This window comes from Porites lutea, chromosome 12 (assembly GCF_958299795.1).
Source record: "Porites lutea chromosome 12, jaPorLute2.1, whole genome shotgun sequence".
Taxonomy (NCBI): Eukaryota; Metazoa; Cnidaria; class Anthozoa; order Scleractinia; family Poritidae; genus Porites; species Porites lutea.
This window is the reverse complement of record NC_133212.1, coordinates 3,836,560-3,849,714: the sequence shown is the minus strand read 5'-3', so window position 1 is coordinate 3,849,714 and position 13,155 is coordinate 3,836,560. Positions and strand designations below refer to the sequence as shown.

Genomic DNA, 13,155 nt, shown 5'->3' with positions numbered 1-13,155 from the left:
TAAAACTGTAAAAGTGTCACGTGCTGTTGCACTAATTAAACTCCGCAAGTGAGCTAGCGCTCTTGTCGGAACATAATTAACCCTAACCTAAGTTTCATCCGATTACTTTGAGTCGTTATTACTCTCGAAGTAATCGGATGAAATTCAGGCTAAATTAACCCGTAATGATGTTGAATTGAGTTGAAAATCGTCCACTTCTTTGACGTTGATCATTTCCATAAACCAAAATACAGAGTTTGATTTAAATCATCTATAACAGAAAAGGGACAATAGCTTTCCTTCCTTTCGGATAATCTTCAAATTCCTTGCGATAGTTTCGGTGTTTGCCTATGGCCCAGACTGCCATCTGGTAGAATCCAAACAAGGTGAATAAAACCGCTGGAAAAGGAATAAAGAAACCGTCATGTTAAACAGATATGCTTAGAACGATTTTCGTATGACCTTGAAAAATGGTTTCGGTAAGTGTCCGTTATTTGTTTTATCAGCCAATGGATGAAAAGATCAAAACATGGACTCTTCGTTTTCCCGCCAAAGAAAATCCTAATATGTAGAAGGCATTGTTCCATATGGCCAATCGTGTTGGAGTATGACGTCAAAGCGAAGTATCGATTGACTTCTAGAAAGTTCTCGGGCATGAAGTTTTTTCATCCGAGTGTTCGCTTAACCAACCAAAATTTCCACGCGCGTTTGTATCCGTTCGATAAACCAATCAAATCGCTGTATTTCCGTTCGTTTGTTTACGAAAATCGCTCTACCACTTTTTCATTGTTTCATTATCATGACGAAAAAGTAAACTTCATTTTCCCCACGAAGCGCTAAAGAGCTCTCAAGAACTCCATCGCCCGTTCTAGAATTGAATTTAGAAGTGTTGTAGGTTGGCCTTTTGGGTCGGTGGATAAATTTTTAAGTGCGACCATTCAAATGAAAGCTCCAGAGTGGTAATTTCCAGTAGTACTGTTTATTATGCTAACCAACTAGGTGTTTCTAACTTTTGACTCTATGGACAAAATACTATAATGTGCCCTTTCAAATGAAAGCTACTGAACAGTACTTTCCTGTGGTACTAACTGTTTATTACGTTGTACAAGGTGCTTCTAACTTTTGAGTCTGTGGATTAAATCCTAAAGTCCCTGACCATTCAGTTGAAAGTTAATGAGCAGTACTTTCCTGTGGTACTGTTATTCATACTGTACAAGGTGCTTCTAACTTTTGAGTCTGTGGATAAAATTATTAAGTGTGCCCATTCAAATAAACACTACTTTTTCACTACTTTTTATGCTGTACAAGGTTATACCTGTTAATGTCTGCGTCATCACAGAAAATGCTATCCAAGAACCGGTCTAAAGAAAAAAAAAAAGAAAAACATTACATCCTAACTTTTATCTCTCATCTAGCAGAAGTAAAGAGGGAAAACAACTTTGGTGTAGCAATAACCCTTGAAGCTTCTTCTAAAAGGAAAATGGAAGGAATAACTATGTGCGTGTATAGGACAGTTTTGGTAGAATAACGGCTGTTAAGTAGCCTGCGTGGCAGGCGCAAAACCCCTTTCGACGCCTGCTACGCAGGCTAATCCCCCTCCCCTTTTTCCCTTCCTCCCTACCCCCTACCCCCTACCCCTTTCGACGCCTGCTACGCAGGCTACTGTTAAGGATCTGTTATACAAAATTAGTTGACTCAGAAAATGGGTGGGGCAGGGGGGGGGATAAAGGATAAAGCAAGCCAGTCTAGTCTTCGATGTTTTCTCCTTTCTGAGAGACCCCACTTTCTGTTCAGAAACACGCGTGTACACGCGTGTAGCCAATAGTCAGTAGTGGCGGATCCAGGCCTAGGTTGTTCAAACATTGGATAGCGCTATCCACTGGATAAATCAGTGGATAAGTATTAGGGAAACCAATTGCACTATCCACTGAATAGGGGAGGGGGGGAGGAACGGTCATCCAGACCCTGAGATAGAGGCGGGGGGGGGGGGTGGTCTCAACAAACTTTTTTCAACCCTTTGGTCTTCAGTTTGGTCTAAATATAAGGGGGGCAGGCCCCCCGGGCCCTTGCCACGGATCTGCCACTGAGACTTCAAGCAAAATCAATCAAGGAGAAAAATGTTTTCAGTCAAACTTACCTCATAGGTGTAGTTAGGGCAGGATACAAATCTAAACAACTGTGTCAGGGGATTGGATGTAGGATAGGGTATCTTCCTTTCTTTTGTACCTGCAGATGGAATTGATAAACAACTAGTATGGTGTGTGGCCGAGTAGTTAACACCTCAAACAACGGATAGGGAGGTCTGGGGTTCAAGCCTCGCCCGTCTGGTTGTTTCCTTTAATAGACAAGGAACTTTACTCCACTGTTGCTCTCTTCACCCAGGTGTATAAAAGGGTACTGCCGGCATTCTGATCGGGGGGGGGGGGGGGGGTAGCCTTGCAATGAACTAGCATCTTGTCCAGATACTCCTAGGCATGCTTCATGCTATGGAAACCGGGATAAGCTCCAGCCATTGGAGCCTTTAACTCGTGTGTACCTTAAACTTTTTAACCTTTAGTGTAGTGTAGTCTTTCGTATTTGAGATACACTAGAATCCAAACCAGGGAAATAATGCTAAGCCGCCACTTTAGATCTGTAAATTGTTTCATCCACATTATTTTGTAAAAGTACTTCATCATCTTATTGCGATTTCAGTACTGCTTTTTTTCCTTCTTTGGAGTCAACCTTAATTGGACCTTGCATCTGTTAGTCTCATTAAACATTTTTTTGCTATTTTTTGGAAGCTTCATTGCAAGTCCCTTATAAAATTAATAATAAATCTGAACTCACGTGGATAACTTGCATCATTTAACTTGTCTCTATGTCAAAAACTGGTTACCATAACAACAGAGCAAGTGTGGCTTACCTGGAGGCCTCAAATCCCGCAAAGCACAATGGATGACAAAGTTGCCATACTTGTTAAACTTAAAAAAAAAACAGTCAAACAAAGGGATTATAAACCATTTACCATGATAATCTTATCCAGTAATATCCAATTCAGATTATTTTCAGACACAGGTTAATTTCTAATGGTTTTAAAGGAGTTACTATCCACATAATTTTTGAAAATGCATTCAAAATATTATTTTAACTTACCAAGAACAGAGCTAGGCCTGTATACACCTGGGCATCACCAAACACTAAATAAATTACAAGAAAAATGTTTGAGTTAAAAGTAAAAAAAAAATGTTCAAATAATTGCAAATGCAGAGTTTGACAATGCCTCAGTCACAAAAAGACTTATTAATAATCAAAATCAATGGTTTGTAGCTTTGAAAAAAGTCAACACAATAATATTATTCCAACAACGTTCAATGTAATGACTTAGTCACATAAATGTAAATCCAGTTTTTCATTCTTCTTTTTGCCTAAATGTTTATGTACAAGCAGAACATGACAAAAAAATAGGGCATAATTATACAAAAAAGACAGTTTTGACATGCATTCAAGTAACAAGTATGTGGTCATCTTTCCTTTGTTATCAGTTTGCACAAAAATGAGTGAGAAAATTAGGTTTTTTCTCACAAGCATAGAATTGGCTTCAAATGAAATGCGAAATTTCAACCGTGCCCAAATTGCTTAATTTAAATGTCAACCTACATACTTGGTGGTGTATAAAATCGATGATTGACAAAATAACCGACAAGGACACCATAACCTCTGTAAAAAAAGACCAATTGACAAAGATAAAAGCCTGTTAGGTGCAACAGACATTGTATTTGCATGTCTTTATGGGTTGACATTTGGGCCGCCTTTAATTTTACCGGGTAGTTGTTACTTATTGGAGTTTGCTTTTATGGGACAAACATGAAATCTTGATCACCACTTTCAGGGAGTTCTAATAGTCTTGGATGTTTTAACCAATAATAAAATTGAAAATCAAAAAGGAAGGAAAAAACATGTACAGCTCAAACTATTACATTAAATACACTGACAGCAAGAAACTATCAGCACCGTCAACGTGAATTGTTTTCCCTCTTGATTTAATGGGACAACAGTTTTGACTTTTAAAGGTTTTTAGCAAGTATAGGCAAATAATAATTATAAAATAATTATCTTACCCGTAATAAGCACAGTTCTTTAGAATCCAAGCAGAGAATGAAAAGAAAAGAGAAAATTGCATCAAATACACACTGTACAGAACAAGCTCATGAATGGAATAGATGTAGATACACTAAGTTGAACAAAGATTTGACCAGGTTACGTATATTAGAGTCATTTGCTACATACATTTCTCACGCTTTTTCGGTTTTGTTTTTTTTTCACTTCCAGCAGTGATAAAAAAAACTATTATTAAAAACTGTGACTATTGCTAAAGCTAAAACACCAGTACAAGACAGTACAATGTATAACACTCCAGAACATAAACGTTCATAGAACACCATCGCGCATACATGCATTCAAGCTAACCAGTTCCTTCAAAACGGAGCATGCACGATACAATGTACCTTGAAAATGTTGAACAAAGGCATGGTCGCATGGGAGAATCGATGAACAAATAAAGTCTCCAACAGTCGTTTTGCAAAATGTCCTGCCCAACAAGCTGCCGCAATACTGAAACAAGGTTTAGGACATGCAAACATGTTACAGGTTAAAATTAAATTCAGGTTTAAATTTTTTAACCTAGGTTGATTCGCACTTTCCTTTGTTTTCTAGCTCTAACTCATGATTGAATAAATTATGGTTAGGAGACAAACGAAATTGAGAATCAACCTTGGTGAAAAAATTTTAACCTGAATTTAATTTTAACCTGTAACATACACAATATACTGGAAATGATGACGTTTGTACATCTACAGCATGAAAGACTGCATAACGAATGCATAGGGCAGTATGTATCAAGTAATTTTAAGAATTTAATAGATTATTAACTCCAGTACTTGACAGGGCAGCTCTAACAGCGAAAAGCAGGTACTGCGGTCCTGTCACAGTTCTCCTCCCTCAAATGAAAGATAGACCACACCAATGGGGTCTATGTCCCCTTCTCTTTCCAAAAAGCACTGTGGGACTTTTTTTTGCATTCTTATAACTAAGGAAGCATGAAGGAGACATGGCCAATGGCTTTAAACATCAAGCTACATAATGGCCCAATCATCTGAACTAAGGCAAGATCTTACATGTACAATAATAAGAAATTTTATAGATCACAGTCATCATAATCTTGCCAGTTTTTTTTTTAATATCCTGATTGGTGGTCTGGTCGGGGGTTTAACCTGCCATTTCCCACTTGGCGGACCGGTACTCGTGCATTCAACTGAGCCAACCAGGCAGCAGTGTAACATCCCACAATACCCAATGGAGTTTATAAAACCAGCCATAAATCTACAAAACGAGTTTAAAACATGTAAATTTACTGCACAACACAGGGTGCAAAGAGAATCTTTTTTACAGCTTGTCATTCGGGCAAGCTGAAGCCAGCATTTACTAGCCTGGACGTCATTTCAACTAGCCCCAAAAACTTTTTGACCAGCAGAATTGATTTCACAGTACTTCTGTTATTCAAATTCCTTATAACACATCACTTGCCTGTTGGGCAAGTTAAAAACAGAATTCACTAGCCTGATAGCAAAATTCACTAGCCCAATGCTATCGGACACTACTTTCTTTGCACGCTGCAACAGGAGCATAAGGTTTGCTTGCTGCTGCTGCACTGTAGACAATAGAAGGACAAGGGTACAGGAGCACATAAAAAATGAGGAGACTAGCATACTCAGCCAAAAATACCTATAAATTATACAAAAGAAGGTAATGATGAGTACTGCACCTTTTGCTCTTCAATATTTAGCCCACAAGTAAAGAAACTCTGAGAGTCCAAGGTCATGCATGTTTCTGGCTCATGTATGACACTTTGCCACTTGCATATCACAATAATTAATGTGCAGGCAAATACTCAGGGGAGGGGAGGGGAGGGGAGGGGAGGAGCGGGGAGGAGCGGGAGGGGCTTTGGTGGTGAGAAAGAGGTACATGTCCACTGAAGGCAGGTTTTTTTTGCAGAAATAAGTTTAGGACTAATCACTGTACTGACACTTGGTAGTTGGTCAACACCTGGCCCTGGTTTTAAAAGGTGGACAACACTATCCGGTGGGTACATGTAAAAATAATAATCTCTTTCCATTGGTTTCCCCTAATACTTATCCACTGAATAGTGATTTATCCACTGGATAGCACTCCATAGCATTTAAACAACTGGGGCCTGGTCAATCAAATTATTGGGTCCACTTTAAAGGTTTCACTATTATAGTGTAAAATTGCATAGCCTCATCTCTCAGGGGTGGATCCAGGATTTTTTTTAGGAGGGGGTGCACTCGTCTCTTGCTCTACTTCAACACCAATAAACAGAATACCAGTTGTATTAGAAAACCGCAGGTCATCTCAGGGGGAGGGGGAGGGGTGCGCACCCCCTGCACCCTCCCCCTAGATCCGCCCCTGTCTCTGGTTATATGGCACCAGTAAGGCAGGTATAAAATTATAATGTTGGTAAAATCTGTTTTCTGAACCCACAGCAGACAGGGGAATAGGTCAAGTACTGGTTAAACTAACAAAAGATCTTACCTACAACAACCATTCTTTGTACAAATTATTCAACATTTATGCAGGCATACATGTATAAAAAAAATTACCCTTGATTTACACCAAAAAGATGAAACCTTATTGTACCATACTTGTAACCTTTAAACATAATTTCCACACAAATAATTCTAACAAAAAGTTCTTACCATATATTTTCCAGCTTATCTGAGGACCTGAGGATTAAATCAAAGTAACAAATTATGTGTTTTGTTGTGTGGTGCAAAAACCACTTTACTTTAATTAAGAAGAAGAAATACATAAATTTATGTAATCCCAAACTTCGTTAATTGTATGATTTCAAAACATACATGTAATATTAAAAACGAACCATTTAAAAATACATACTACACCTGAAGGTTTCATTTAAATGGACTAAACAAAAGACAATACTAATTTAAATAAATTTATGTATTTTTAGGATGTACATGTACTATAATACTATATAATTTTTGTACATGTTTCATTAGATTTTAAGCATTACAGTTCTGAAGCACATGTACATGTATGATTGTCCTGTAACAATATAGAACCCTACCTAAGTCGTTTAAGTACAATCTTCCTCCATCTTTCACATCAAAAGATTCTAATTTATCCTCATCCTTTAAGGACTTAATTCTCCCTTTAGAAAGAAAAGAATAATAATCGAAACAAAACATTAATTGAAGAACATGTACAAGTCTAACAATACTCTTTGAGGCACACGAGGCACCGAGTGGCTGAATAGCTCTGATCTGTTTGGCCTTCAGGAGCCCTGATTTCAGCATTAATGGGACAGTGAAATAGGACAGTATGTGTTACATTGTGTATATCTGCCTTAGGGGTAATTGGATAGTACATGCTTTTTTTTTTTCAGATCAAGCAATAAACACTTTGAAGATCTTGTGTTCCAATTCGATCTGCAACGTACGGACACGTTTCAGCGAGTTCTTAAGAACTCCTAAGACTGTCCCATTGGGTAAACCAATTACAATTAATATTACAGGCTTCTCGCAGAAACTACAGTGTATTTTGTTATTGCTGGGAAACTCTACTTTTAGCCTTGCCAGCAGAGCCCTGTTATAGTTTAACCCTTCTGAGCCCACATATTCACATACAGTACAGATTCTCCAAACTGATCTCCATACATTTCCTTAAAGAATAACAGTTCAGAGAATTTGAGAAAAGATCAAAGCATTAATTTTCTTTTTGTAAACTGATCATAATTATTATTAATTGTAAAAGTGTTTTCTCTTGATGATGTACAGATATTACCCAAAAATTTTCCGCCATCACCCCACACTTTCTCAAAAAACAGGGTTTTCGGTAGTATTTGGACGTACCGAATGCAGTGGTTCAGCTGGCGGATGTGCACCGTTCGCGCTGCTATGTATAGTGCTGGAGGCACAAACTCCTAGGGGGGTAGGGGAAATTTATAAAATTGGACTCTCTAAAATGCAAATTCCTGCGTTCCCTGGACCAGAATTGGGTAACCGGGAAGGTCTTTTAAGGAGTTAAAAAATGATCACAAAAAAAGAAATATTTGACGGATTTGGCAATTACAGTTATCAGTTTGCAGTTGTTAATTTTTTTAGTTGATTCCAAAACAGACTCCAATCGGAAAGAGTGTACGAATACCTCTCTAGAGTCAGAGAGCTACTCTCTAGAGATTGACTTCAACAGATCCAAAGGCTGAGTCACTATCACTGTCGTAGTCCACATCATCACAATCGACTTCAAGTCCCAGAGCAGCCACTGCCACTGCTACCTATAATTATATCTCTTTTTTTTTTTCAATTGTATGCATTACATAACTAAGTGAGTAAAATGAGGGTCTTCTTTGGTTAATAAATGGAAAAAAACGATTTTCACACTTAAAACATGTCAAACAACCGGACGTTGTGTCCAGCTTCCCACCTGAAACGAAACCCCTGAAAAAAGCAAAGAAAATCATCCTAAAAAAAAGATATTCTGTGTGGATGTTGTAAGCCTGGATGCAGACATCTTCTATTCCTTTGTTGTAAATGGAGAAGTCACTTTTCCATGTGCCTGCATGAATGTAGTCTGCATGCAGCCTAGGACATTTTTTGTTTTTGCTGGAAGCCCTTTATTGTCATATAGTTTGACTGTGTAGTGTTTTATATAAGTCACTCACAGAGGACAGCATAAAGGTTGAAATGTGTAAGGCCACTTAAGTCCACAGCCAAGATTGCATAAGCACAAAGAGTGAGAATACTATACATTATAATAAGAATGAAACACACCTGCCTCAATTCTTTGTAGACTCTATCAATGTGATCATCTGTATCAAAAAGGTCAAAAAAAGCAACAGGCTTACAATGTAAGGGAATTCAAAACTAAACCAGTATGTAAAACCCTGTTTTTCACTTAGTTTTGCACCATGATTCAATGGACAGATCTTTACTGGCTCTGCTTATGCTATATGCCCTTCTCCCAGGATTCTTTAACCATTTGCCAATTTGATTGCAGAGGGATGCAAAAAGTGGTCATAAGGGGCCGACCATTTGACTTTTAAGGGGTGTATGGGTGATTTCAGAAAAACATATCAAGTGCAGACTGATTTCAAGAGAAAAAAATTCTTGCAATGAAATTCCATTTAGATACCAACCCTACCATTTTGGCTGGAAACCTCCTTTTTTTGGCAAATATTTCTGGCCTCTCATTTTCGCTTAATATTCTCCCGGTTTTTGAAACTCTTCCTAGCCAAAGAAAGATAATGTTTTCTTCGTTCAACCAGTCTTTTTTAGCACGATTCTTTGCCATTTTTCTGTGGTTTCTAGCCATTTATACCCTTTTGGTATCTCAAAATAAGCCTGCGATAATTTCAGGACGGTAATGCACTCCTGACGTTGGAGTACTTGTATGAAAAGTCGTGAACATGAAAATAGGCATGAAAACGGAACATTTTAGACAGAGTTTGTCCTCTCAGAACCTTAGAAATGATGTTTCAGAGCATCAAGATTTCAAAATTCTCTGGGGGAGCATGTTTCTAATCCCTCTAGTGGCTCGTGCCTTTGGTGTCTGTGTGATTTATCAGTGCAGATTAAAGAAACTTCCCATTTTACATACTCAAAAAGGTTCAGGGCACTCTGAAAAAGAAAACAGGGTAATTGACACTTGGCATAAACTACAGTATTATTTACCCCGTGCTATCACTGTCATCTGTAAAAGGAATATTTACATTATTTGTAATCAGTTTATAGTTGTGAAACATGTACAGTGTAGGATGCCCACACTCCTTCTCCCAAGAGATGTTCTACCCCTCTAACTATGATTAATTTCCTATCACACACAGTGTATCGTTGGTTGAGTGGGTCACTGTGCACACACAAATGAACCTGCTGCCTCGTAACCTGGCGTTTCTTGGAATTTTCCACAGTTGTCATGGAGCAAGGATCATGGATAAGTTTTAAAAATGCAAAGGCACAAAGGAATTGAAGGCTCAATGTGAACCGTGACTATCAGAGAAAATCCTAAGAATTGCATTGGTATGAGGCAGTGAGTGGACCGATAGTAGCATGCGCTGTCAGTGGCACATTCTCTGCTGATGTCTGAAATTATAGCAGATATATGAAGTTAAAAGAGGACATGACTGTATGTAGGTCAATAATATTGTTGTCCTCTCATCTTCATATTTCTTTAATTCAATCAGAAATCTCCAATGCACAAAGAGATTTTGTAATAGGTAGTAGACATGTGCTATTATGCGGTTAATTATGGAAATCACGCATGAAAAATTCTTGTAAGCATAAGCACAACATGCATGGGGATGCATAAGAAAGCAGGAAGATCAACTTATGCCATGGGCTGTTGACACCATAAAATGTCGGCTATTTTGTTAAACTAGAGTAAAATATGTTGTACAGTATTTTTCTCCTTTTGCCTTAAAATGCGTGGAAAAATCGCTCGAGTTCAGAAACTTAGAGAAAGTACAGTGTTCTCGACAAGAAAGGTTCAAGAATTTTTCAATCTACATTTAGTCAGTTTAAGTGTCAGATTTTGGAACCGAAAAGTTAAGGTCGCAGCATTTTGTTAAAAGGTCGTTCCACTATCAGTGTTTAGACTTAAAATATATAGCTCCTAAAAGAATTGTTACCGATAAGTAAGCTTATTATATATAACACTGGGCTGAACTTACACAGCTTCAAGGATTTGATTTCCCTTGATGCGTCCATTCTGAACTAGAAGCTACTGTCACTTTTTTGTCAGCGGTTTCACAGAAAGTAACGCAAGTTCAATACCCGTAGTTTGGAGTCTGTTACGTCACGCACGATAGTCAGCCCAGTTTCAGACCAATCGTAGGCCATTGTGTAATCTCCATTAGATATTAGAAATCAATAAATACAATACATTAAAAACAAAAAAAATAAATACAAGGAAAAGTGTAAAAAAGCATCAAAGAGGGCATATGCTGCACAGGACTCCCATGTATAACGCCAAAACGCTCTCCAACAACTCTATATCCAACATTGAACAACAAACTTAACGTGCCATTATTAAGCATTAAAAACTATTTTAAACTTAGGAAACTTTGCCTCTTACGATGCCTCCCTATCTATCATCTCATTGAGCTCATTAGAGCAAAGACGCACTGAACAATCGCTGATGGTAGTTTTCCAAAGTTTTGGGATGCAAGGCCCCTCAGGCTGCCCAGACTATGTGGGATTTCGTTAGACTTTGAATTTATAAGAAAATGTGTGAAAATAAACAAAGTCCGTCCTATGTTTCACTTTTTGACAAAACTGAATAGAAATTAAAATGACTCACCTTGTGTTTGAGTTGTACTACGATAAAACGGCACAGGTCTACCCAGACCCCTACTCCCAGGGCTCCCACTGTCCAGCAATTTAGTATTAATGAAAAATGTAAAGTATAAATGATGTCAATGTAAGAGCTGTATCTTGTAGCTTTGTCTTAATGTAATTACATAGTGTTAATAGTATTGTATTTTTATTTTTTACCCCGTAGGTTCCTTTAATAAGGTCCAGTTGTAATTGTGATATAATTGATATTTTATAGGATCTTTATACCTTATTTGTGAAAATTATCCATTATTCAATTATATTTTTGTTAGTTGTTCTACTTTTATTTTTTTCCCTTCGGTCGAGCGTTTTATACATGAGAGCCTGGCTCGAGAGACTGGGCGACCACTCCCCACGTCATTGACGATAAATAAAGGTTACTTATATCCCATGATAGTTTTATCACTTTAGAAGGCGCCCGAAGGTATAATCTTGATCCCGAAATACCCTAAGGTCTAACGCCTATCTAAGCGAGGCTAAATGGTGTGTCTTAACCCCTTGTACGACAGGAGAGTCAGATGCGCAGCACCCTCTTACATCAAACAGGTATCGAGTACACGCATCGAGGTTGGGAAGAGTTCTGTTACTAAACAACATCAACAAAGCGTTCGGTAAATTCGTCTCGGAAAGATTCCCATGTGAAAGGAACGTGGACACTTGTCGGAGAGTTGGTGTAGTAGCCCCTAAACTGAGGTGGTACAATAGACCAATCTGGGTGTGGCCTTAAGCTTTATTAAATTGACCACTCAAAGATAACATATAACAAATAAACAAAAAAAAAAAAAAAAGAGAGAGAGAGAGAGAGAGAGGGATTAGGAAGTTTGATTGCCATGAAGGAGGTTCTTCATATCAAATGCTTCTTTCATCTGTTTCCCCTCTTCTGCTTTGAATGAGAAATAGGTTTGGTATCCCAGGGTACCCCTCATTCAGAACCCCTTTGAAAGTAGTTCTCTTTATGTCTCCTGAAGGGAAGTAGCTCGTATGCACCAATAGCCCCTGACTTCTGGTATTAAAGAACAGAAATTATTTTATTGCTTGCCCCTCGACCCTGAAGATTAAATAATCCGCGAGGCAATCCAGTCTGGGGGCACTCTATCCACGGATGATAGCTTATAATATTGTAATAGTTCGATCGATTGTAGGGGAACTAGCTCGCCAGTCGTCTATACAGAAACTCAGTCAATACTTTGTTCAATCACTTCTCTGTGATATAGCTTAATGTTAAGCAACTTGTTACTCTTAGGCAAACTTTGTCAATAAAATATGTTTAAATAAAAAGGCATATCATACAGGACTCCATTGTATAACGCCACAAGGCTCTCCAACCACTCCGTAGCCCATAATATTTTTTATTACGTTAGAGGGCACTCGAAAGGTATAATCTTGATCCCGGTGTGTTAAGCCCTTGTAATACACAGAGTCGGGAATAAATAATGCTCCGCACTCTTTTGCATCAAACAGGTGTTCAACAGGTACAGAGTATGTATACGCATCGAAGTAAGGAAAAGTTCGGTTATTTACATGTTGACTAACATCAACAATTGTTGGTTTGCGCGTGACGTCACGGTGGTGTGTTGGTGGTCAAGAACAAAAAGCATTTCTCTCCTCTGGGAACTAAACTCTATTTTGATGTAAATTCTTCGAAAAAAAAAAAAATCTGTTGTATTGACCACCAACACACCACCAACTGTCACGTGGTTGCAAGCCAAGAATTCGTCTCGGAAAGGCTCGCATGTGAAAGGAGTTAGAATGCTTGTCGGAGAGTAGT

General features: G+C 38.2%; 1 protein-coding gene and 1 long non-coding RNA gene across 2 annotated transcripts; both read right to left on the bottom strand.

Moving 5' to 3' along the window:
- Positions 1-209: 209 nt before the first annotated feature.
- Positions 210-4,490, bottom strand: LOC140921921 (probable very-long-chain enoyl-CoA reductase art-1). The gene is made up of 7 exons (XM_073371919.1): positions 4,467-4,490; positions 3,623-3,678; positions 3,115-3,241; positions 2,885-2,942; positions 2,117-2,205; positions 1,295-1,340; positions 210-378 (listed from the first exon to the last, which is right to left on the bottom strand). The coding sequence occupies exons 1-7, from the start codon at positions 4,488-4,490 to the stop codon at positions 251-253; spliced, it is 528 nt and encodes a 175-aa protein (XP_073228020.1). The 3' UTR covers positions 210-250.
- A 2,245-nt stretch (positions 4,491-6,735) lies between these two features.
- LOC140921987 (uncharacterized) lies at positions 6,736-9,121 on the bottom strand. Its single transcript, XR_012164050.1, has 3 exons — positions 8,829-9,121; positions 7,124-7,207; positions 6,736-6,761 (listed from the first exon to the last, which is right to left on the bottom strand). It is a non-coding gene; the product is annotated as an uncharacterized lncRNA (long non-coding RNA).
- Positions 9,122-13,155: the final 4,034 nt, after the last annotated feature.